Source organism: Cheilinus undulatus, linkage group 17, assembly GCF_018320785.1.
Source record: "Cheilinus undulatus linkage group 17, ASM1832078v1, whole genome shotgun sequence".
Taxonomy (NCBI): domain Eukaryota; kingdom Metazoa; phylum Chordata; class Actinopteri; order Labriformes; family Labridae; genus Cheilinus; species Cheilinus undulatus.
In genome coordinates this window covers 462,891-488,147 of record NC_054881.1, presented here as the reverse complement: position 1 = coordinate 488,147, position 25,257 = coordinate 462,891, and the positions used below count along the sequence as shown (strand labels likewise).

The 25,257-nt window shown below is 44.1% G+C and overlaps 1 protein-coding gene across 2 annotated transcripts in view; it reads right to left on the bottom strand.

The window, feature by feature from the left end:
- The window catches only part of fer (fer (fps/fes related) tyrosine kinase), a 34,405-nt gene that overhangs the window by 5,668 nt on the left and 3,480 nt on the right, over window positions 1-25,257 (bottom strand). Inside the window, exons 2-18 of one of the 2 annotated variants that reach the window (XM_041810504.1) lie at window positions 20,798-20,936; window positions 16,907-17,038; window positions 15,420-15,593; window positions 14,159-14,258; window positions 13,856-14,039; window positions 13,350-13,487; window positions 13,156-13,275; window positions 12,876-12,998; window positions 12,603-12,801; window positions 12,292-12,390; window positions 5,349-5,555; window positions 5,123-5,245; window positions 4,956-5,012; window positions 4,245-4,363; window positions 2,494-2,588; window positions 2,289-2,412; window positions 2,018-2,172 (exon numbers count right to left, since the gene is read on the bottom strand). In XM_041810504.1, coding sequence (XP_041666438.1) covers window positions 2,018-2,172; window positions 2,289-2,412; window positions 2,494-2,588; window positions 4,245-4,363; window positions 4,956-5,012; window positions 5,123-5,245; window positions 5,349-5,555; window positions 12,292-12,390; window positions 12,603-12,801; window positions 12,876-12,998; window positions 13,156-13,275; window positions 13,350-13,487; window positions 13,856-14,039; window positions 14,159-14,258; window positions 15,420-15,593; window positions 16,907-17,038; window positions 20,798-20,866 — 2,218 coding nt within the window. In that variant the 5' untranslated portion in view covers window positions 20,867-20,936. The remainder of the gene's footprint in view (window positions 1-2,017; window positions 2,173-2,288; window positions 2,413-2,493; window positions 2,589-4,244; window positions 4,364-4,955; window positions 5,013-5,122; window positions 5,246-5,348; window positions 5,556-12,291; window positions 12,391-12,602; window positions 12,802-12,875; window positions 12,999-13,155; window positions 13,276-13,349; window positions 13,488-13,855; window positions 14,040-14,158; window positions 14,259-15,419; window positions 15,594-16,906; window positions 17,039-20,797; window positions 20,937-25,257) is intronic. The other variant, XM_041810505.1, reaches the window with a different exon arrangement.

The window sequence follows — 25,257 nt, the reverse complement described above, 5'->3', positions numbered from 1 at the left end:
TTGTGAAAACCCTAGAGCAGCGTTTGATTTTGTAAACCCTAGAGCAGCGTTTGATTGTGAAAACCCTAGAGCAGCATTTTATTGTGAAAACCCTAGAGCAGCGTTTGATTTTGTAAACCCTAGAGCAGCGTTTGATTGTGAAAACCCTAGAGCAGCATTTGATTTTGTAAACCCTAGAGCAGCGTTTGATTGTGAAAACCCTAGAGCAGCGTTTGATTTTGTAAACCCTAGAGCAGCATTTTATTGTGAAAACCCTAGAGCAGCGTTTGATTTTGTAAACCCTAGAGCAGCGTTTGATTGTGAAAACCCTAGAGCAGCGTTTGATTGTGAAAACCCTAGAGCAGCATTTTATTGTGAAAACCCTAGAGCAGCGTTTGATTTTGTAAACCCTAGAGCAGCGTTTGATTGTGAAAACCCTAGAGCAGCGTTTTATTGTGAAAACCCTTAAGCAGCGTTTGATTGTGAAAACCCTAGAGCAGCATTTTATTGTGAAAACCCTAGAGCAGCGTTTGATTTTGTAAACCCTAGAGCAGCGTTTGATTGTGAAAACCCTTAAGCAGCGTTTGATTGTGAAAACCCTAGAGCAGCGTTTTATTGTGAAAACCCTAAAACAGCGTTTCATTGTGAATACCCTAAAGCAGCGTTTTATTGTGAAAAACCCTAAAACAGCGTTTAATCGTGAATATCCTAAAGCAGCGTTTTATTGTGAAAACCCTAAAACAGCATTTTATTGTGAAAACCCTAGAGCAGCGTTTGATTGTGAAAACCCTAAAACAGCGTTTTATTGTGAAAACCCTAGAGCAGCGTTTGATTGTGAAAACCCTAGAGCAGCGTTTGATTGTGAAAACCCTAGAGCAGCGTTTAATTGTGAATACCCTAGAGCAGCGTTTTATTGTGAAAACCCTAGAGCAGCTTTTTATTGTGAAAACCCTAGAGCAGCGTTTTATTTTGAAAACCCTAAAGCAGCGTCTTATTGTGAATACCCTAGAGCAGCGTTTGATTGTGAAAACCCTAGAGCAGCTTTTTATTGTGAAAACCCTAGAGCAGCATTTTATTGTGAAAACCCTAGAGCAGCGTTTGATTTGGTAAACCCTAGAGCAGCGTTTGATTGTGAAAACCCTAAAGCAGCATTTTATTGTGAAAACCCTAGAGCAGCGTTTGATTTTGTAAACCCTAGAGCAGCGTTTGATTGTGAAAACCCTAGAGCAGCATTTTATTGTGAAAACCCTTAAGCAGCGTTTGATTGTGAAAACCCTAGAGCAGCGTTTTATTGTGAAAACCCTAAAGCAGTGTTTTATTGTGAAAAACCCTAAAACAGCGTTTAATCGTGAATACCCTAAAGCAGCGTTTATTGTGAAAACCCTAGAGCAGCGTTTGATTGTGAAAACCCTAAAACAGCGTTTAATTGTGAATACCCTAAAGCAGCGTTTTATTGTGAAAAACCCTAAAACAGCGTTTAATTGTGAATACCCTAAAGCAGCGTTTTATTGTGAAAACCCTAAAACAGCGTTTTATTGTGAAAACCCTAGAGCAGCGTTTGATTTTGTAAACCCTAGGGCAGCGTTTTATTGTGAAAACCCTAGAGCAGCGTTTGATTGTGAAAACCCTAGAGCAGCGTTTAATTGTGAATACCCTTAAGCAGCGTTTTATTGTGAAAACCCTAGAGCAGCTTTTTATTGTGAAAACCCTAAAGCAGTGTTTGATTGTGAAAACCCTAGAGCAGTGTTTTATTGTGAAAACCCTAGAGCAGCGTTTAATTGTGAAAACCCTGGAGCAGCGTTTGATTGTGAAAACCCTAAAGCAGCGTTTTATTGTGAAAACCCTTAAGCAGCGTTTTATTGTGAAAACCCTAGAGCAGCGTTTTATTGTGAAAACCCTAAAGCAGTGTTTGATTGTGAAAACCCTAGAGCAGTGTTTTATTGTGAAAACCCTAGAGCAGTGTTTTATTGTGAAAACCCTAAAGTGGGGGTTTAATGCAGTGGTTTTCTGTTCCAGCGTGTTGGGGGTCCTGGTTTACCGTAGTTTAGAGCCTCTGGAGCGGTCCACTTGATGGGGATCTGTTTGAGTCCTGATGAAGAATAAATGCCATCATCCTCCTGACGGCTCATCCCAAAATCACTGATCTTCAACATGCTGCCCTCGCCAACCAGACAGTTCCTGGCCGCCAGGTCCCTGAGAGAGACATGAGGGTTATCACCTTTACCTGCCTCAGACTGCATTCATATGCATACACAGAGAATGTTATTAGGATGATGGGTTCGGAGACAGTGGGACGTTTGGGTTCTCACCTGTGGATACAGTTCTTACTCTCCAGGTATGCCATTCCCGCAGCAGCATCAACAGAGAAACGAACAAGCTGCTTCGTCTTTAACTCGTCTTTCTTCTTCCTCAGAAATGACAGGAAGTCTCCACCTGAAAAGCAGAAACACACCTTTAACAAACCTACCAATCAGAGAACAGGACAGGATACCGGACTGAATAAACTCCACCCACCAGGAACGAGCTCCATGACGATGTAGATCGGCTGTCTCTGAGTACAAACACCAATCAGCTTTACGATGTTTGGATGGTCATACTGCTTTAGGATCCTGTAGCCAATCACAGACAGGCATTAGAAAAACCAGCCAATCACAGACAGGCATGAGAAAAAAAAACAGCCAGTCACAGACAAGCATTAGAGAAACACAGCCAATCACAGACATCCTCCTCTTGTATATATTTGCTTGTTGCTAATGTTTGTTTCATTGTTTTTGTGTTGAGGTGTTTAAACAGTTTGTTTTCTTTTAATTTGTTGTTTTATTGTTTGTTTGTTATTTTTGTTTGTGTGTTTTTGTGTGTTTGTTGTCTGTGTTTTTGTTGCTTGTTTATTGCTGATTGGGTTTTTTGTTGTTTTTTTATCTTTGTTGTTTTTGTTTGTTTGTAGTTGTTTGTATTTGTTTGTATTTTTTGTTTTGTTTGTTGTTGGTTTTTGTTTGTTTGTTTGTTTTTGTTTGTTGTTGGTTTTTATTTGTTTTTGTTTGTTGTTGTGTTTGTTGTTGTTTGTTGTTATTGTTTGTTTGTTTGTGTTTGTTGTTGTTTGTGTTTGTTTGTTGTTGTTTGTGTTTGTTGTTGTTTGTTTTTGTTGTTTGTAGTATTTTTTGTATTGTGTTTGTTGTTTGTTGTTGTTTGTTTTTTGTTTAATTTGTTTGTTTGTTGTTGTTTGTATTTTTTGTTTTTGTTTGTTGTTTGTGTTTTTGTGTCTTTGTTGTTTGTTGTTGTTTGTTTGTGCTTGTTGTTGTTTGTGTCTGTTGTTGTTCGTTTGTTTTTGCTTGTTTGTGTTTGTTGTTGTTTGTTGTATTTGTTTGTTGTTGTTTATTTGTTTTTGTTTGTTTGTTATGTTTGTTTGTTTTATGTTCGTTGTTATTGTTTGTTTTTGTTTGTTGTTGTTTGTGTTTGTTGTTGTTTGTTTTCGTTTGTTTGTTTTTGTTTGTTGTTGTTTGTTGTATTTGTTTGTTTGTTGCTATTTGTTTTTTGTTTGTTGTTGTTTATTTGTTTTTGTTTGTTTTTATGTTCGTTGTTATTGTTTGTTGTTGTTTGTTTGTGTTTGTTGTTGTTTGTATTTGTTTGTACTGTTTCTTGCTTTTGTTTGTTGTTTGTTTTTGTTAATTTTTTTTGTTTGTTGTTTGTATTTGTTTGTTTTTATGTGAGTTGTTATTGTTTGCCTTTGTTTGTTGTTGTTTGTGTTTGTTGTTGTTTGTTTTTGTTTGTTTTTGTTTGTTGTTGTTTGTTTGTTGTTGTTTGTTTGTGTTTGTTGTTGTTTGTTGTATTTGTTTGTTTGTTGTTGTTTGTATTTATATTGTTTTTTGCTTTTGTTTGTTGTTTGTTTTTGTTTATTTTTTGTTTGTTGTTGTTTATTTGTTTTTCTTTGTTTGTTGTTATTTTTTTGTTTGTTTTTATGTTCATTGTTATTGTTTGTTTTTGTTTGTTGTTGTTTGTGTTTGTTGTTTGTTTGTTTGTGTTTGTTGTATTTGTTTGTTTGTTGTTGTTTGTATTTGTTTGTATTGTTTTTTGCTTTTGTTTGTTGTTTGTTTTTGTTTATTTTTTTGTTTGTTTGTTGTTGTTGTTTATTTGTTTTTGTTTGTTTTTATGTTAGTTGTTATTGTTTGTTTTTGTCTGTTGTTGTTTGTGTTTGTTGTTGTGTGTTTGCTTGTGTTTGTTGTTGTCTGTGTTTGTTCGTTGTTGTTGGTTGCGATGCATGATGTCACCTGGCCTCAGACAGGAAGCGAATCTTGAGCTCTGGCGGTAAATCTTCTTTACATGTTTTGACAGCGACCGGCGTTTTGTCTCGCTGCAGTGTCCCTTTGAACACCTCCCCAAAGTTTCCCTGGTAAATGGCAGAGAGCAGAGCATGATGGGAGATGTAGGCAGGAACAGAGAGAGAGCACTGTCAGCACAGGCATGATAAACGTAGATGCCTCATTGACTGTTTGCTTGCTGCTGCCGAACGTCAGCTAGCCATACTGCCAGAGGCCAGACCGCCGTGTCAGCGTTAACTAGTGAAGAGGGAACCTGCACTGGCGCTCAGATAACAGGGATGATGATGAAACGTTTTTGTACTCACAGGTCCATGTTCATGTGATAGGATGATCAAAACCTTTAAAATCATAAATTCATGACAGCTGACAGAATAAATCTGAGAACATCCACAGACTGAAACATGCGCTTTGTTACTGCCAGCACAAGAGTCAGCTGATAGCTCCTTGTGAGCAGCAGGCTCTACCAATCAGAGGTCCTGACACTCCAGGACTGTGGGTAGTGCAGTGTTTTTGCTGAGATTGAGAATGAACCGTGTTTTATCGATAAAGCATGTGTCTACTGAGCACCAACCCTCAGCAAGCTCAGAATCTGCTTTAGCCATGAAGAAATGAACAACACTGTAATAACAAATACAGACAGGAAACAGGAAGTGAGGTCACCTTCCCAAGCAGCTCTCCCAGCGTCACGTCCTCATGGTTCAGGATCCATTTCTTATCCTGCACACAGAGAACCATCTGTTAATGAATCTACCTGTCCACAGGTGAATAACCATGTGTGAGACCTCGCGGTCACATCAGCTGTGAAAATCATGAAAAAAGCCCGTTACCTTGACAACGGGGTTGAGCAGCACCACCCCAGACTTCTTAGTGATGACGTGTTTGGTGGAGAAATGATGCTCGATGAGCTGAGGGATGGTGGAGAAGCCGGTCCCCTCAAACCGGTACTGATTCTACCAGAGGAATAAAAATTATTTTGTTATTTTATTTACAATAAACTCAAAAAAATAAGAACTGTGAAATCTGAGGGATGGTGGATGGCGTGTTCATACGTACGTCAGCATACTGGATGATAAAATGGCGTCGCTGTTCATCTGAGAACACGGACAGGACGTACTCGCCCGGCTTGCCGTGACTCTCTCTCACTAGGAAGTCTCCTTGTTGCCGTAGTAATTCCTGAGCTTCAGTGCGAGGAATGGCACCGTGGTACCACTCCTGCTCCGCCAGGGGGCGCTCTGACGTCGGGATGACATCAAAGAACTGCTGCAGGGGACAAAGCAGAGAAACAGGTTGAAGGGGAGACAGGTTAGAAAGGAGACAGGTTAAAGAGGATACAGGTTAGAAAGGAGACAGGTTAGAAAGGAGACAGGTTGAAGGGGAGACAGGTTAGAAAGGAGACAGGTTAAAGGGGAGACAGGTTAGAAAGGAGACAGGTTAAAGGGGAGACAGGTTAGAAAGGAGACAGGTTGAAGGGGAGACAGGTTAGAAAGGAGACAGGTTAGAAAGGAGACAGGTTAAAGGGGAGACAGATTAGAAAGGAGACAGGTTAAAGGGGAGACAGGTTAGAAAGGAGACAGGTTGAAGGGGAGACAGGTTAAAGAGGAGACAGGTTAGAAAGGAGACAGGTTTAAGGGGAGACAGGTTAGAAAGGAGACAGGTTGAAGGGGAGACAGGTTAAAGAGGAGACAGGTTAGAAAGGAGACAGGTTAAAAGGGAGACAGGTTAGAAAGGAGACAGGTTAAAGGGGAGACAGGTTAGAAAAGAGACAGGTTAGAAAGGAGACAGGTTAGAAAGGAGACAGGTTAAAAGGGAGACAGGTTAGAAAGGAGACAGGTTAAAGGGGAGACAGGTTAGAAAGGAGACAGGTTAAAGAGGAGACAGATTAAAGGGGAGACAGGTTAAAAGGGAGACAGGTTAGAAAGGAGACAGGTTAGAAAGGGGACAGGTTAAAGGGGAGACAGATTAGAAAGGAGACGGGTTAGAAAGGAGACAGGTTGAAGGGGAGACAGGTTAAAGGGGAGACAGGTTAGAAAGGAGACAGGTTAAAGGGGAGACAGGTTAGAAAGGAGACAGGTTGAAGGGGAGACAGGTTAAAGAGGAGACAGGTTAGAAAGGAGACAGGTTAAAGGGGAGACAGGTTAGAAAGGAGACAGGTTGAAGGGGAGACAGGTTAAAGAGGAGACAGGTTAGAAAGGAGACAGGTTAAAGGGGAGACAGGTTAAAGGGGCGACAGGTGAAAGAGGAGACAGGTTAAAGATGAGACAGGTTAGAAAGGAGACAGGTTAAAAGGGAGACAGGTTAGAAAGGAGACAGGTTAAAGGGGAGACAGGTTAAAGGGGCGACAGGTGAAAGAGGAGACAGGTTAAAGGGGAGACGGTTGACAGAGGAGACAGGTTAAAGAGGAGACAGGTGAGAGAGGAGACAGGTTAAAGGGGAGACAGGTGAGAGAGGAGACAGGTTAAACAGACAGGTGGTGGAGGACTTCCGGTCAGCGAAGAAGATGGCAGCATAAATTTTTTCTCCCGATAGCTAGCTTTAAACAAACTCCCAGTAATCCATTAAAAAACTTGTTAAGCAGATTCAATGAGCGGGGGAGTTGAAACTAGAGGTAAGAAGAAACGTGAGCAAGAGAAAGGTCATTATTCTGACACAATGGACCAGTCCGAAGATGAACGGGAGCAACTTGCTAATGCTAACCAGCTAGATGTGACCATGCGCTCGGGGCTCGAGGCAATTAGCAAAGAGATACGCAACCTCAAAACCGAAATGAAAAAGGACTTGACCGACCTCAAAGAGCAAGTCACAAAGGACGTCAAACGAGAAATCAGTGAATTAAAACAGGAAATATACCAACAGCTCTCGGCTAACACAAAAACTTTACAAGCACATGGAACTCAAATCGCCGAAGCAGAGGACCGCATCACTGAAATGGAGACATGGAACCTGGAGGTAAAGGAGGCTCTCTGTAAATCACTTAAACAAAAGAAAATACTACAAGACAAACTGAATGATGTCGAGGGGAGGAGCAGAAGGAATAACATTCGCATCTTTGGAATACCCGAGGGTAAAGAAGGGGACTCAGCTTCCGCCTATATCCAACAGTTACTCATTACGGAGCTTTCATTGCCACCTGACATCAACCTTCAAATACAGCGAGCGCATAGAGCGCTGGCCCAAAAACCGGGCAGCAACTCACCACCGAGGTCCATGGTGGTCAATTTTCTAGAATATACTGTTAAGGAGAAGGTCCTGAGAAAAGCCTGGCAAAAGAAAATTAACGTAGAGGGGAAGCAACTGATATTTGACCATGACTATGCAACCGATGTAGTTCAGAAATGAAAAGCCTACAGCGGGATCAAGAAAGTGTTGAAGGAGAGGGGGATCCGATTTCAGACCCCTCTTACTAAGATGAGAATTCACTGGGACACTGGACCGAAGTTGTACGAATCCGCACAAGAGGCAGCACATGACCTGAGGAAACGGGGACATGCCGTGGAGCTGCCCAAACACACCTCTGTGGATCATGATGCAACGCTGGAGCGGCTACACCAGGGGCTGCCATGGCAACGAGTCGGTGAGAGAGGAGGAGACGGAGCAGCGCGGCACGCGAAGCAAAAGTTACAGGAGTTCGAACGGATCTCCACCTGATAAACACTCTCCCCCACGTATGTACTATCATCCCAGCCTCTTAGACATTATTCTTTCACTCGTCTTCACCTATTTTTATTTTCAATGAGGCTGTATACAAACAAAATAAGCGGCTATTTGGAAAGACCTCTTCAAATTTTACAATCAGTCTATCGGGAAAGTTTAAGAGATATAAAATGTTGGACAAGTAGTTATGTGTGAAAGTTTTTTTCCCACTACTGCTGAAGGGCCCTCATCCTTTATGAGGATTTCCCCTCTACCCACCAACAGGGTTATGGGTTGGCAGCAAAGCACCCTTTTTTGGAAGTCATCCGTTTTTGTGTTTTTGTTTGGGGTTTATGAGCCAGTTGTTCAGGCCTATTTGGTTAGTTTTTTTCAGGGACTACACTGTCGGACATTGTACAAGAAAAATGGCACTTAACAGAGTGAAAGTGGTGTCACTCAATGTGAATGGTCTGAATAATGCTATTAAGAGGAAAAAGGCACTCTCTGAACTTAAAAAAGGAAAGCCTGATATTTTGTTTTTACAAGAGACAAAGCTGAATCAACAAGAACATGAAAAATTTAAGCAGTTGGGTTACAAGAAAACTTTTTACAGCTTCAATATTCCTAATAACAAGAGGGGGGTTGCAATCCTTATACCAAATTCTGTACAGTTTGAAGATTATAAGCAAATTAATGATAAAAATGGGAGGTATGTTGTAGTTAAGGGCAAACTACAGAATGAGATAGTAACACTGGTCAATGTATATGCCCCCCCAGAAAGTAAAAAAAGTTTTTTCAAATCCTTGTTTAATCTTATAGCATTAGAATCTGAGGGTATCTTGATATGTGGAGGCGATTTTAATGTGACATTACAGCATAGTTTGAACACTACAAGTTCTCGTTGTGACAAAAAACATTTATCAAAGTTTATCAATATAACATTGCAGGAAATGGGAATGTTGGATGTTTGGAGGGATTTACACCCACTGGAAAGAGACTACACGCATTATTCAGGGTCTCACTTGGTCTACTCCAGAATTGACTATTTTTTTATAAATGCTGTAGACAGGTACAGGGTGGAGAAATGCGAGATTGGGGTAGTGAGTATCTCAGACCATAGTCCGGTATCTCTGATAATTAATTTGAATGAAAGGAAACAAAACACTTTGTGGAGGTTGAATGTGGGTATTCTGAACAACAAAACAATAGTGGAACAAATAAGGGCAGATATTAAAAGCTATATAGAGGAAAATGATAATGGGGAGGTGGATCCGGCCATACTCTGGGATGCTTTAAAGGCAGTATTATGTGGAAAATTGATTGCCTTAACCTCAGCACAGAAGAAGGCAAAATATACCAAATATAATCAACAAGTGGGAATTCTGAAGGAATTAGAAAAGCAACATAAAAAATATCAAGATCCTAAAATATACAGACAAATTAAGAAAGTAAGACAGGAGATTGATGGCATTCTCAGAGAGGAGATGGAAAAGAAAGCTAGATTTCTAAAACAAACATATTACGAATCCGGTCCAAAAAGTATTAAACTATTGGCAAGAAGACTACGCAAACAACAATCTGCTAATATCATCAATAAAATAAGAGACCCTAAAAGCTGCCAATTAATCTATGAACCTGAGGAAATATTGAATGTATTTAAAGATTATTATAAAAAGCTTTATTCAAAGCCTTTATCAGCTGATGAGGACACTATTAGAAATTTTCTCCACACACTCGATCTGCCATCTATTGGTGAGATGCAGAACAACATTGCAACTACGGAAATAAGAAAAGAAGAAATACTAGATGCGATCAGTAGAACAAAGGCCAATAAATCTCCGGGTAGTGACGGGTTCCCATCTGAGCTGTATAAAATATTTTAAAAAGAATTAACTCCTCTACTTTTGTCATCTTTCAACTGGACGCTGAAGGAGGGAGGGGTACCTCCATCATGGCAGGAGGCAATTATTTCACTCATCCCAAAGGAAGGCAAGGATAGAGAACAATGCAGCAACTTTTGCCCAATCTCAATCCTAAATGTTGATTATAAAATTTACACTTCAATTCTTTGTAAAAGATTAGAGACCTTTATCCCTGTGTTAATTGATGAGGATCAAACTGGGTTTATTAAAGGACGTCAAACCCAAGACAACGTCAGAAGGACACTACACATTTTAAATCACATACAAAAAAAAGGGTGTTGAAGCCATGGTAATCAGCCTTGATGCAGAAAAGGCATTCGATAGTGTTAGTTGGGCATTTTTATATTTAACACTGGAAAAATTTGGTTTCAATGAAAAGTCAATACAAAACATTAAAAATATATATCAAGAACCGACTGCAAGAATAAAAGTCAATGGTCATCTATCGGAAAGGATAAAATTAGAAAGAGGCACTAGACAGGGCTGCTGTCCGAGTCCTGCACTCTTCGCCCTCTATATAGAACCATTAGCACAAGCCATCCCACAAAATGTTAGTTTAGAGGGATTGAGAATTGGGAACGAAAAGCATATAATTGGCCTCTTCGCGGATGATGTAATTATTTTTTTAATCCATCCAGAAAAAGGATTCCCCTTGCTGATGAATTTTCTTAAGGTTTATGGATTTTACTCAGGATATAGGATTAATGTAACAAAAACACAGGTATTAACATTTAACTATTCCCCATCTCAAGAAATTAAAGACACATTTAACTGTAATTGGAATTGTAAAACAATGAAATATCTTGGAGCCACAATAACTAAGAGACTTGACAAATTATATGAAGCAAACTACAATGTGATTGAACAAAACATACAAAGGGATTTACAAAGGTGGTCGACTTTCCCTCTAGATTTTAATTCTAGAATTAAGGTAGTTAAAATGAATATCATCCCAAGGTTGCTGTACCTGTTTCAATGTTTACCAATAATGATACCACAAAGCAAATTTAACACCTGGGACAAAAACATATCAAGATTCATATGGAATGGCAAAAAATCGAGAATAAAATATTCAACTCTTCAACTCCCTAAGAGTGGGGGGGGGGGGTGTCCCTGCCTAATTTGCAAGAGTATTTCTACTCAGCACAGTTGAGGCCACTGACTTGTTGGTGCATATCTGAATATGAAGCCAGGTGGAAGGATATAGAAATGATGGACATGGATTTACGGATTCCAGCCCTGATAGGTAATGGAGAACGGACAGAAATTACAAAACATGGAATAGATCCAATAACACACTTTACACTGGACGTTTGGGATAAGGTCATAAAGAAATACAAACTACAAACAGAGAGAAAGATATTGAACTGGGTTGCATATGATCCAAATTTCACACCAGGTAAATATGACTCAAGATTCAAACAGTGGACAAAAAAAGGAATTACGGCTCTCTGTACCATTTTAAAACATGGGGAATGTATGAGTTTTCATGAATTACAAAAGAAATTTGGACTAGAAAAGGAAGATTTCTTTAGATATCTACAGATTCGACATTATGTCTTGAAAGAAGTCAAAGCTGATCCCAAAAAGGAACTGAATGGCATAATCCAAATTATAGTTGATGCCTATCATCAGGGGAAATCTCCTATCATCTCTGCTTTTTATAAGGCATTTGGGGAAAACAGAACAGCTACGACACTGTACATTAAAAACAAATGGGAACTAGAATTAAAGACAATGATATCAGATGAGGATTGGTATAGAATGTGTATGACACAATGCACGATCACAAGCTCACAAATTTGGAGAGAATTTGCGTGGAAGAACCTCACCAGGTTTTTCATAATGCCACAGATTAAGAGCAGGCAGCTAAAGACCTCCCAACCATGCTGGAGGTTATGTGGAGACCAAGAAAGCAACCATACACACGTGTTCTGGAGCTGTTCTGTTTTAAAACCTTTCTGGAATTCTCTAAATACTACTGTGAGTACTATAATGGGTTATGATATCCCAAATAGTTGTGTTGTCATGTACCTTGGAAACATTGAAGAAACTGTGGGAAAAAATGATCGATACTTGTTCAAAATCCTAATGGTGGCCTGTAAAAAAGCTATAACTAGAAACTGGTACAAAGCTGAATCTCCAAAGAAGGAACACTGGTTGGAAATTATACAGGATATATATGCAATGGAAAAGTTGACACACCATCTAAAATTCAAAGGAAATGAACATGAACAGATCTGGAGGAAATGGACTATGTACATTGAAAGTGATGCCAAAGTCTGATTTGTCTATGTAGGGTTGAGAAGATTACCTGCAGTGTCCCTGGAAACTTTTGTGTTTATGTTGATTTTTCTCTGGAAATGCATTGTGTTGTTTATGTTGTTGGAAAATGAGAAAAATAAAGTTATAAAAAAAATAAACAGACAGGTGGTGAGACTTACTGAGGAGGAGGAGCCTAGCATGGCTTTAGGAGAGCGGATCATCCCAGCTAGAGAGTGTCTCAGAGTGTCGAACCGAGAGCCTTTCTCTTTGGATTTATCCTGAAAGTATTCAAAATATTAATCACCATCTTTTATTGATCATTAATCAATATCTCATTAATCAGTCCTCTGTTAATGATCATTAAATAGTCCTCTGTTATTGATCATTAATCAGTCCTCTGTTATTGATCATTAATCAGTCCTCTGTTATTGATCATTAATCAGTCCTCTGTTATTGATCATTAGTTATCGATAATATCGGGGGGATTTACTGTGGAGCCGACAGAGCGGGCGTCGTCCTCATATGGTAGGGCGGGGGGAGGAGGTGGCGGTGGCGGGCTGGCAGCTGTGGCCATCTTGGAGTCTAGCAGGGCCTTCTGGGAGGCGAGTCGAGCCTCAGAGCTGCGCAGTGATTGGACGGCGTGGTGAAGCTCGAGGAGAGAGAGTTTCTGGCTGAGCAGCAGGACACAGCTGAGGGTGAGAGACACCGAGTCAGAAAGAGACAGTTTCCTCTTCTACTGCTTTAATATTAGTCGCTCACTCACTCGCTCTTCCTTTCCGTGCTCTCCTGACTAGACTGGATTTTGGCGTCCAGGTCTTCAGCCAACGCCTCCTTCGTCCGCAGATTCTGCTGAGTCAGCGTCAGCTCTTCTGTTGCTGACGACGACCTGGAGAAACAGACAAAATAAACAAACATGCTACAGCGGCGTGGTCACCATCTTTCCAGGACTGTCCTGGAAAGTCCAGGGCCTCTGTTCAAGGCCTTGTCACTCTGCAAGGTTTTACTTTGGCGGGTGACAGGGGTTTTATTTTGAAGGAGCTCACATGGCCTGTAGACTTTCAGCAGTCAGTGTGTTCCAGAGGATCTCATTGGCTGGCAGATTTTCTGTCTCCTCCAGCAAAGACGTGTCGAACTCCACGCTTGCCTCTGGCGTCTCCGGAGACCTGAGGGGGCGGGTTCTGTTACCATGGTGACATGGAGAGGCACGGCCACACTGTTATCTAGGAAACTGTCTGACCTGTAGGCGTCAATGAAGTGCTGGTACTCAGCCAGAGGGTCGATCTGCTCCACGGCTGCTGAGATCTCCTGATGAACCTTCACGATCTCCTCCGTCAGCAGGCTGCTGATTTCACAGTACTCCTCCAGGATGCTTTTACTGTGAAAGGAACAAGAAGTACACAGATACTGAGAAAAGCCACACATCCAGGTACTCTGCCACTACTGGCCCTGCCGTGCTCTGGGTGAAAACATTCCATCTAGATTAACGGCTGTAAAGGGAAAGACTGGAACATAAGGGACTAAAGAGCTCAGAATACAAAAAGGAACAGTTTTAAAGTTTTAAGGGGCCAGAGGTAAAAATTAGTGTCATAACGCTTCTGAATGTTTAGAAGATCATAAAGGTCATAGAATGGTGTGTCTCTCTTAGCAAAATCAGAGCCAAGCATCTCTGCTCCTTCGTGTGGATGTGACAGAATGTTGGGACTAGTGAGATCAGAGCCAACCATGTGTGGTCATGTGACTCACAGGGCCAGCGTCATGTCCTCCTGCATTCTCTGGAGGGCGTCTAGCAGTGCTGGAGCGGCGTGCCGTCTGTGTTCGTCCTGCTGTGTCCGAGCGCCGCACACCGCTAATACATACTGGTTATGGAGGTTATGAAGTTTCGCCGTGGCTTTGTCGTAACGCTCCCGAGCTCGCTCTGCTTCCCGGCCTGTGATTGGACGAGAGAGAGTAGATCATTCATCACTTGAAAAACGTTCTAAAATATTTGGGACAGGTCTTCTCTAATGCTAACAGCACAGACTTTAACTGATGTTTAAACGCAGAAACCTTTGGACAGAGCGTCTCTGTACTTCTCTTTGGCGTTGTTCGCCTCACGGCTCAGCTGACGGTACGTTGTCTTCAGTTTGTCCAGGTCACTCCTGGTTACCTAGCAACAACAGAACAATGTAAACATGGTAACTGAAGGAGGAGACCACCATTCAGACCGCCAGGGATGACAACGTCAGTGTCGGCCTGCATGTCCCTGTACCTCAGACTCACCTTGTGGTTGAAGCTCCTCCCCCTCAGCCCCACCTTGTGGTTGGGGCCCCTCCACCTCAGACTCACATTGTGGTTGGGGCCCCTCCCCCTCAGACCCATCTTGTGGTTGTGGCCCCTCCCCCTCAGACCCACCTTGTGGTGGGGCCCCTCCCCCTCAGACCCACCTTGTGGTTGTGGCCCCTCCCCCTCAGACTCACCTTGTGGTTGAGGCCCCTCCCCCTCAGACCCACCTTGTGGTTGGGGCCCCTCCCCCTCAGACTCACATTGTGGTTGGGGCCCCTCCCCCTCAGACCCATCTTGTGGTTGTGGCCCCTCCCCCTCAGACCCATCTTGTGGTGGGGCCCCTCCCCCTCAGACCCACCTTGTGGTGGGGCCCCTCCCCCTCAGACCTACCTTGTGGTTGTGGCCCCTCCCCCTCAGCCCCACCTTGTGGTGGTGGCCCCTCCCCCGCAGACTCCCCTTGTGGTTGCGGCCCCTCCCCCTCAGACCTACCTTGTGGTTGTGGCCCCTCCCCCTCAGCCCCACCTTGTGGTGGGGCCCCTCCCCCTCAGACCGACCTTGTGGTTGTGGCCCCTCCCCCTCAGCCCCACCTTGTGGTGGGGCCCCTCCTCAGACCTACCTTGTGGTTGTGGCCCCTCCCCCTCAGACTCACCTTGTGGTTGAGGCCCCTCCCCCTCAGACCTACCTTGTGGTTGTGGCCCCTCCCCCTCAGTCCCATGTTGTGGTTTTGGCCCCTCCCCCGCAGAACCAGCTTGTGGTTGGGGCCCCTCCCCCTCAGACTCACATTGTGGTTGGGGCCCCTCCCCCTCAGACCCATCTTGTGGTTGTGGCCCCTCCCCCTCAGACCCACCTTGTGGTTGTGGCCCCTCCCCCTCAGACCCATCTTGTGGTTTTGGCCCCTCCCCCTCAGACCCACCTTGTGGTTGGGGCCCCTCCCCCTCAGACCCATCTTGTGGTTGGGGCCCCTCCCCCTCAGACCCACCTTGTGGTTGGGGCCCCTCCCCCTCAGACCCATCTTGTGGTTGGGGCCCCTCCCCCTCAGACCCACCTTGTGGTTGTGACTCTCCAGCTGCTGATGAAGACTCTGGTAGCTCTTCTTCACCTGCTGTTTGTCTCTGATCAGTGTGGCGAGACGATGGAGAGGACCAGAGTTCAGGTCGTCAGCGTGACTCCTCATGATTCGGCCCAACGCCTCGGTCTGACGGATCACCTGAGACCAAGACTGAGAGAGAGACGGCGTCTGTGAGAGCAGCTGAGCAGACGACTGCTTCATCTCTGTGGTTTTACAGAGAAGGTTAAAGGTCACAGAGAGGTTAACTGTTTAAGTTAAATGTCACTGAGACACAGTGGGCGGGGCTTGAAGCTGATAGACAGCTGTGACCAGTCTTGTAGTACTCAAGTCCAGGAGCGCTAATGACTCGGACGTTGACCTGGACTCAAGCTTTAACTGCGTCAGGACTCAAGAATGAAGAGAAGTACTCGAACCTTTTTGCTGAAGACTATTTTATTCTGTAATATTTGTTCCTTTTTGTGTGAGAAAACCCCGAATAACTGATCAGTGTTCAGGCAGCACCCGGTGTGCGTTCGGCTGCATGCACGTTCACGTGAGTCTAACCTGCTGTCCGTAAAAAAACAACCAGAAAGAGAGCAGGAGGAGCCTGTGTGACAGAGAGAGGAGCTCATAGTTTAAACCTGTGGCTCTTCTCTGTATTCCCACGGGAATCTTTACAGAAATTAAACTAAAATGCAGCCAGCCTACCTTTGAATGTCTGAAAATCTCCATCAGCTGCTCAGACTGCTCATATTATCTGCTGTTGCTGCTGAACAGTAATCCTCCTCAGTCTGGGACAGAGTGATAAAAACTCTTAAACCTTGTAGAGAGTCCCCTTAGGTAAAAATATCAATTCAATGTTGAAATCTGCTTCAACATCATCAAGGTAACACTGATTAGTGAGCTAATTATGATGAGTTTAATTACAACTCAGACTTTAGAGTATCGAAGGGGGACGAAGTTAAGACCTTTTTATGATGTGTTCAAATGTCCCACGGAGAAAATTGGAATTTTAGTTGTTAGTAAGAAATCAGAATAAATCCAGTCATTTTAAAGGAGCAATGTTTAGTATAAGACAGAAGTAAAGACTTCAGTTAAAAATATGTTGTCTCATTTTTCCACCCCAAATACACCAATCATCCTGTAAATATAACTAATAATATCTATGAAGAGTGTCACAGCTCCTCCAGCCTATTAGAATAAATAGTTGAATTAATTCATACACTAATGAAACACATCAGTGTAAACACCTGGAAAACTGGAATGGCTTAAAAATAACTCATCACATAACTTAGTTTGGCTCTAGGTTTTAGGTACCAGGGACTCGACTAGAGCTAGAACACGGGTAATGGGGACTCAACTGAAACTCGGCTTGAATTTTTCTTTGGTGACTCGGACTCAGCTCGGACTTGAATACCAGGAACTCGGGGCTCGACTCGGACTTGAGGTTTGGTGACTGGACTACAGCACTGGCTGTGACTCACCTTACTGACGGTGCTGATGTAATCAGCTGCTTCCTGTTTCTCCGTTTGCTGAGTCGTGCTGAGCAGCAGGGCGGCGTACTCTTTATCGCTCTTCACCCTCAGAGTCATGAAGCGCTTCACCGTCTCCAGCAGCTAGGGGGCGACAGAGAGGACAGAGTCATGAAGCACCGCCGTCTTCTTCTGCTCCACGCCGTCACCACAGCGTCCTGTTTCTGTACATCTGCTGTTCTCCTCCTGACCACTAGGGCTGCTCCTCCTGACCACTAGGCCTGCTCCTCCTGACCACTAGGGCTGCTCCTCCTGACCCCTAAGTCTGCTCCTCCTGGCCACTAGGGCTGCTCCTCCTGACCCCTAAGTCTGCTCCTCCTGACCACTAGGTCTGCTCCTCCTGACCACTAGGCCTGCTCCTCCTGACCACTAGGGCTGCTCCTCCTGACCCCTAAGTCTGCTCCTCCTGACCCCTAGGGCTGCTCCTTCTGACCACTAGGTCTGCTCCTCCTGACCCCTAAGTCTGCTCCTCCTGAACCCTAAGTCTGCTCCTCCTGACCACTAGGGCTGCTCCTCCTGACCACAAGGTCTGCTCCTCCTGATGCCTAAGTCTGCTCCTCCTGAACACCAGGGCAACTCCTCCTGACCACTAGGGCTGCTCCTCCTGACCCCTGAGTCTGCTCCTCCTGACCACTAGGTCTGCTCCTCCTGACCACTAGGCCTGCTCCTCCTGACCACTAGGGCTGCTCCTCCTGACCCCTAAGTCTGCTCCTCCTGACCACTAGGGCTGCTCCTCCTGACGCCTAAGTCTGCTCCTCCTGATCACTAGGGCTGCTCCTCCTGACCACTAGGGCTGCTCCTCCTGATCACTAGGGCTGCTCCTCCTGACCACTAGGGCTGCTCCTCCTGACCACTAGCTCTGCTCCTCCTGATGCCTAAGTCTGCTCCTCCTGATCACTAGGGCTGCTCCTTCTGACCACTAGGGCTGCTCCTCCTGACCCCTAAGTCTGCTCCTCCTGACCACTAGGGCTGCTCCTCCTGACCACGAGCTCTGCTCCTCCTGATGCCCAAGTCTGCTCCTCCTGAGCACTAGGGCTGCTCCTCATGACCACTAGGGCTGCTCCTCCTGACCACTAGGGCTGCTCCTCCTGACCACTAGGTCTGCTCCTCATGACCACTAGGGCTGCTCCTCCTGACCACTAGGGCTGCTCCTCCTGACCACTAGGGCTGCTCCTCCTGATGCCTAAGTCTGCTCCTCCTGATCACTACGGCTGCTCCTCCTGACCACTAGGTCTGCTCCTCCTGACCACTAGGTCTGCTCCTCCTGACCACTAGGGCTGCTCCTCCTGACAACTAGGTCTGCTCCTCCTGATGCCTAAGTCTGCTCCTCCTGACCACAAGGGCTGCTCCTCCTGACCTCTAGAAATGCTCTTCCTGATCACTAGGGCTGCTCCTCCTGACCACTAGGTCTGCTCCTCCTGATGCCTAAGTCTGCTCCTCCTGACCACAAGGGCTGCTCCTCCTGACCACTAGGTCTGCTCCTCCTGACCCCTAAGTCTGCTCCTCCTGACCACTAGGGCTGCTCCTCCTGACCACTAGGTCTGCTTCTCCTGATGCCTAAGTCCGCTCCTCCTGAGCACTAGGGCTGCTCCTCCTGACCACTAGGGCTGCTCCTCCTGACCACTAGGGCTGCTCCTCCTGATGCCTAAGTCTGTTCCTCCTGATCACTAGGGCTGCTCCTCCTGACCACTAGGTCTGCTCCTCCTGACCACTAGGGCTGCTCCTCCTGACCACTAGGTCTGCTCCTCCTGACCACTAGGGCTTCTCCTCCTGACCTCTAGAAATGCTCTTCCTGATCACTAGGGCTGCTCCTCCTGACCACTAGGGCTGCTCCTCCTGACCACTAGCTCTGCTCCTCCTGATGCCTAAGTCTGCTCCTCCTGAGCACTAGGGCTGCTCCTCCTGACCACTAGGGCTGCTCCTCCTGACCACTAGGTCTGCTCCTCCTGACCACTAGGGCTGCTCCTCCTGATGCCTAAGTCTGCTCCTCCTGACCACTAGGGCTGCTCCTCCTGACCACTAGGGCTGCTCCTCCTGACCACTAGGGCTGCTCCTCCTGACCACTAAGGCTGCTCCTCCTGACCACTAGGGCTGCTCCTCCTGATGCCTAAGTCTGCTCCTCCTGATCACTAGGGCTGCTCCTCCTGACCACTAGGGCTGCTCCTCCTGACCACGAGCTCTGCTCCTCCTGATGCCCAAGTCTGCTCCTCCTGACCACTAGGGCTGCTCCTCATGACCACTAGGTCTACTCCTCCTTACCACTAGGGCTGCTCCTCCTGACCACTAGGGCTGCTCCTCCTGATGCCTAAGTCTGCTCCTCCTGATCACTACGGCTGCTCCTCCTGACCACTAGGTCTGCTCCTCCTGACCCCTAAGTCTGCTCCTCCTGACCACTAGGGCTGCTCCTCCTGACCACTAGGGCTGCTCCTCCTGACCACTAGGCCTGTCCTCCTGACCACTAGGTCTGCTCCTCCTGACCCCTAAGTCTGCTCCTCCTGACCACTAGGGCTGCTCCTCCTGACCACTAGGTCTGCTTCTCCTGATGCCTAAGTCCGCTCCTCCTGAGCACTAGGGCTGCTCCTCCTGACCACTAGGGCTGCTCCTCCTGACCACTAGGGCTGCTCCTCCTGATGCCTAAGTCTGTTCCTCCTGATCACTAGGGCTGCTCCTCCTGACCACTAGGTCTGCTCCTCCTGACCACTAGGGCTGCTCCTCCTGACCACTAGGTCTGCTCCTCCTGACCACTAGGGCTGCTCCTCCTGACCTCTAGGAATGCTCTTCCTGATCACTAGGGCTGCTCCTCCTGACCACTAGGGCTGCTCCTCCTGACCACTAGCTCTGCTCCTCCTGATGCCTAAGTCTGCTCCTCCTGAGCACTAGGGCTGCTCCTCCTGACCACTAGGGCTGCTCCTCCTGACCACTAGGTCTGCTCCTCCTGACCACTAGGGCTGCTCCTCCTGACCACTAGGGCTGCTCCTCCTGACCACTAGGGCTGCTCCTCCTGACCACTAGGGCTGCTCCTCCTGACCACGAGCTCTGCTCCTCCTGACCACTAGGGCTGCTCCTCCTGACCACTAGGTCTGCTCCTCCTGACCACTAGGGCTGCTCCTCCTGACCACTAGGGCTGCTCCTCCTGACCACTAGGGCTGCTCCTCCTGACCACTAGGGCTGCTCCTCATGACCACTAGGGCTGCTCCTCCTGACCACTAGGGCTGCTCCTCCTGATGCCTAAGTCTGCTCCTCCTGATCACTACGGCTGCTCCTCCTGACCACTAGGGCTGCTCCTCCTGACCACAAGGTCAGCTCCTCCTGACCCCTAAGTCTGCTCCTCCTGACCACTAGGGCTGCTACTCCTGACCACTAAGGCTGCTACTCCTGACCACTAAGGCTGCTACTCCTGACCACTAGGGGTGCTCTCAGGTGAATAATGACATATGGACCATAACCAGTCTGAGGTCTAGAAAGCATCTGTATCAGCTGATGGCGTTTCAAGGGTGGGGCCAGCAGCTCTGACTGGTTCATCCACAGACATTAGTACAGTCTCTCTGTAGACATTAGTGGAGAATGGTCGCACCCTGTGATACCCAGCTGACCAATCACAGAGCTGCACTGTACCATGGAAGAGAAGCATGTAGGTATGGAGGTTTCTGGGCAGGTCCAGGTCCTTCAGACTGGTCAGGATAGATTAGACCCAGACGTAGAGGTCAGGCTGAGAGATCTGTGGCTGTTTATGAGAGCCTTCATTAACACTAGGGGGTGCCACCATGAGCAGATATGCCATGAACATGTAGGACCATGTCACCTTTGTGGATCTGAGAGGAGATTAGGGTTTAAATGATGTACCTTTAACTCCCAGTCCTGCAGCTTCAGCAAACCCTCATGGGAATTCCTCAGATCCCGACCAAACCCCATCCTGGATCACTCTCTCACTCGCTCTCAAACAGGCTAGGTCCAGGGGCGAGCGAGGAGCAGTCTCATGGTCCTGTGGAGTAGAGAGAGAGGAACATGATGTTAAAGAGCTTAAATGGGTTCATTCATCAAACGTAAACAGATTAAAACCAACAGCTAGAGCTGGGGGACACAGAACAAAAATCTGACCTCCTCATGTTTCAGTTCAGCGTCCACAAACTACATCTGAACTGTTTTTATGACGAGGAATAAAACCTGTTCTGTTTGGGCTGTAGTCCAACGTTAAAAACAGACAGGTCTGAGGTTCATGCTGCAGCCAGAGAAAAGGCTAAAAAGGCACATGGAGACACGGCGTTAAGGTAAGACTAAATGTAAATGATGGAAATATACAACCAATTGGAATGGTTTTTCCCATCCCTACTGTGGGCAGTGGTGTTCATGGCCAGCGCAGCATTGTGGATGACCCTTCCACATGCTCATTCTCCTTCCTCTGACTTCTAAGGAAAATGAAGATCTTACAGCAGATCAACCAGATGCTGACAGAAGATCTATGGTGGCGAGGCTTCCAATGACAGCAGAGGATGATGGGTATCAGTGCAAACAATCCTGTGATGTCCGATTAACACGTCTGGATTCTTAGGGGACAACCGAAAAATTCTCACGTCCATGGAGGTCTGACGTAGATTAAGTACAGCCATCCTCCTAAATTCACAGGATTTCTATTGGGTAAATACTGGATTATTCCTGTGAACATATATCAATAAAGGTTAAAATGGGGTATAAAATCTAACTAGATTATTTTTGTTCACAGGTTTAACAACAGTCATCTTTTTAGTTACTAGCTAGAACAGAGTTAATCATCGCTGCTCAACCAAAGAGCCAAACTGCTGAAAAATGCCATCACAAGAGCCACAATCTACATGGTGAACAGTGACTAAAGTGGGCAAAAAAGCTGTAAACATGTGGCAAGGTTCGGGAAAAGTGGGATTTAATGGCAAAAGGCAGCTGAAATGGGTGAAACATTGCAAAGAAGTGGGATTAAAGTAGCTAAAACTGATGAAAAAAGGCAAAAATGGGATAAAAGTGACATTAGCGAGGAGAGAATGCTCAGACAACCTCAGTATCTGACCATATTCTTAGTGTTTTTCTACTGTTCAGACAGTATGGTGATGATTGTCTGCACTTAAAAATGATATTAAGGTTCGCTGTATAGAACTGTTTATTATTATTGTGTCTGAGTTTCACTAGAATTAGGGGTGCACGATAACTATCGGGCTGATAACAGGAAATTATTACGTCATTCTTATCGGTCCGATATCATTGCGACGAGCCCCGATAACATCTATATTTTTGTCAGCACGGCAGTGCTGGCGTTTGTTTTCTTTCTCAGGAGACTACACATTCCCAAACAGCAGGTGGCGCCGCAGTACACGACCTGCTATTAAAGCACCAAAGAAGAAGAGGAAGTAGCAGCCCCTGTGCTAAAATGCTAACAACACGGTGGCGTTATTCAGTATTTACGGGGAGGATAACACGACCGTGTGTGTAGAATCTGCCCTGCAAAGGTCGCAGAGTAGAAAGAAGTCCTCGACGGATCTTATGAGTCACTGATAGTCATCATCCTAACGACGTGAAAACGGCAGCAGCCACTAGCCTCAGCGGGCATTAGCAGGCATTGAAAACTGCAGAAAGTTTGCCAGAGCCAAAAGGCCCAACGCTATAATAACAAAATCAGTCTGACAGGCTCCTGATCCATCGCTGCTTTCATAGACGTAGACCTGCCTGCTCTGGTTGACGTGGTTTCATTCAGTCTGATCCACGTTAGGAACAGAAGTTAGCCACAGACCACGGTGGATTTCACATCCTTAACCTATCTCTGATATGACTGATGGCAGTGTGTATTTTTAATCTTTATGTCAAACATCAGCTCGCTTTAATTCTGGCTTAAGCAAAAAACCAGACCCCCAAAAATCTCCATTTGTTCATAACAGCCTGTTATCATTTGGTTTTATGGGGGAAAACCGTCTGTCAGCTGTTTGTGTCTGCTGTACTTGGTACACAAATGTTTAACTAAGAAAAGTGAACTACAATAACAGTTATAAAGTCAGAATGGTTCTTTGTTTTTGGAAAAACATGAGTGATATCAGTTAAAATGAGTTATAAGGTAAGCGTACCCATTAAGCCCACGTGCAACTTTGAAGTCAATTTAAATAAAGAGCGGCCTGTCTAATGTTTTACATTATTTTGTCCAATCACACAATTTCTTAATTATCTGTCAGTTTTTGTTTGGCACCAATCACATTTGTGGATACTGAATAAGGCCCGCCTACATTCGTGCAGCATCAAGGAGGCTCAGATAAAGTCGCCTCCAAACTTTGGTGTTTTGGGACCATCAGAAAAACCTCTTTCCATCTATTTTCAGCCCCTGACTTGTTAAGTACATTCATATTTTGTAATCTGAGAGATTATTGATTTGTTTAGTTAAGTATAAACACGTAGTTTCTGTCATTTCTTTCTATTTAGTTTCATGTGAAACACGAGTACATCACAGATCACACACTGCCCAGAAGAAGTGTTATGTCAGTTAATTTTGCATAATAATTTGTTTACAGTGAGAAAAATGCCAACAAACAGGAAGAATTACAGCAACTGTCCGAAAATCATCATTGTTACAAGCCAAACATTAAATCCAAATTCAATAAGACATTGCTGATGCACTATAATGTCATTTAATGCTTTTAAAAAGAAATACATTTTTTAATTTTGTCAATATTTAATCAAATTTTGTAAATATTCAATAAAATGTTCAATGAAATGTTAAATACTGAAGCCAATGAAAACTAGTTTTAGGCCTACTTAGTCATGTTTGTGGTGGTCCATTGTTACAAGCCAAACTTTAAATCCAAGTTCAAAAAATCTATTTTGTTTAACATGAATAACATGTTACTGAATGAATATGTGTTTACTACCTAAAAAAATATAATAGATTTTTATATTTCTATCAACAAATGTGGTTGTGGGCTTATTTGGAAGGCACATGGGCTTAAATGGTACTTAGGTACCAACTAAGCCCATGCCAGACTTTTGACTTTATTTAATTTGTTCTTTAAAGTATGCAGAAGTAAATAAATGTACTTTCAAATGAGAGATTAATTCTTTATTTTAACAAATGATAATATTTATAAACCATCTTTGTATCTATGAAAAATATGTGAACTTAGATTTTGGTGGGCTTAATGGGGACATTTACCTTAAATATCTTTGCTCACTACATATTAACCCCTTCCTGCCCCCAGATGTGGATAAAAACATCAAATAAACTTATTTTGTTCAATCAACAATTGAAAAAAATATATCGGTTATTATCAGTTATCGTTATTGGTTCAAAAAAATAGTTATCATGCATCACTAACTAGAATACATCAGTTTATCCTGATATTATTGTGTCTGAGTTTAACTAGAATACATCAGTTTATCCTGATATTATTGTGTCTGAGTTTAACTAGAATACATCAGTTTATCCTGATATTATTGATACTGAGTTTAACTAGAATACATCAGTTTATCCTGATATTATTGTGTCTGAGTTTAACTAGAATACATCAGTTTATCCTGATATTATTGTGTCTGAGTTTAACTAGAATACATCAGTTTATCCTGATATTATTGTGTCTGAGTTTAACTAGAATACATCAGTTTATCCTGATATTATTGTGTCTGAGTTTAACTAGAATACATCAGTTTATCCTGATATTATTGTGTCTGAGTTTAACTAGAATACATCAGTTTATCCTGATATTATTGTGTCTGAGTTTAACTAGAATACATCAGTTTATCCTGATATTATTGTGTCTGAGTTTAACTAGAATACATCAGTTTATCCTGATATTATTGATACTGAGTTTAACTAGAATACATCAGTTTATCCTGATATTATTGTGTCTGAGTTTAACTAGAATACATCAGTTTATCCTGATATTATTGATACTGAGTTTAACTAGAATACATCAGTTTATCCTGATATTATTGTGTCTGAGTTTAACTAGAATACATCAGTTTATCCTGATATTATTGTGTCTGAGTTTAACTAGAATACATCAGTTTATCCTGATATTATTGATACTGAGTTTAACTAGAATACATCAGTTTATCCTGATATTATTGATACTGAGTTTAACTAGAATACATCAGTTTATCCTGATATTATTGTGTCTGAGTTTAACTAGAATACATCAGTTTATCCTGATATTATTGTGTCTGAGTTTAACTAGAATACATCAGTTTATCCTGATATTATTGTGTCTGAGTTTAACTAGAAAACATCAGTTTATCCTGATATTATTGTGTCTGAGTTTAACTAGAATACATCAGTTTATCCTGATATTATTGTGTCT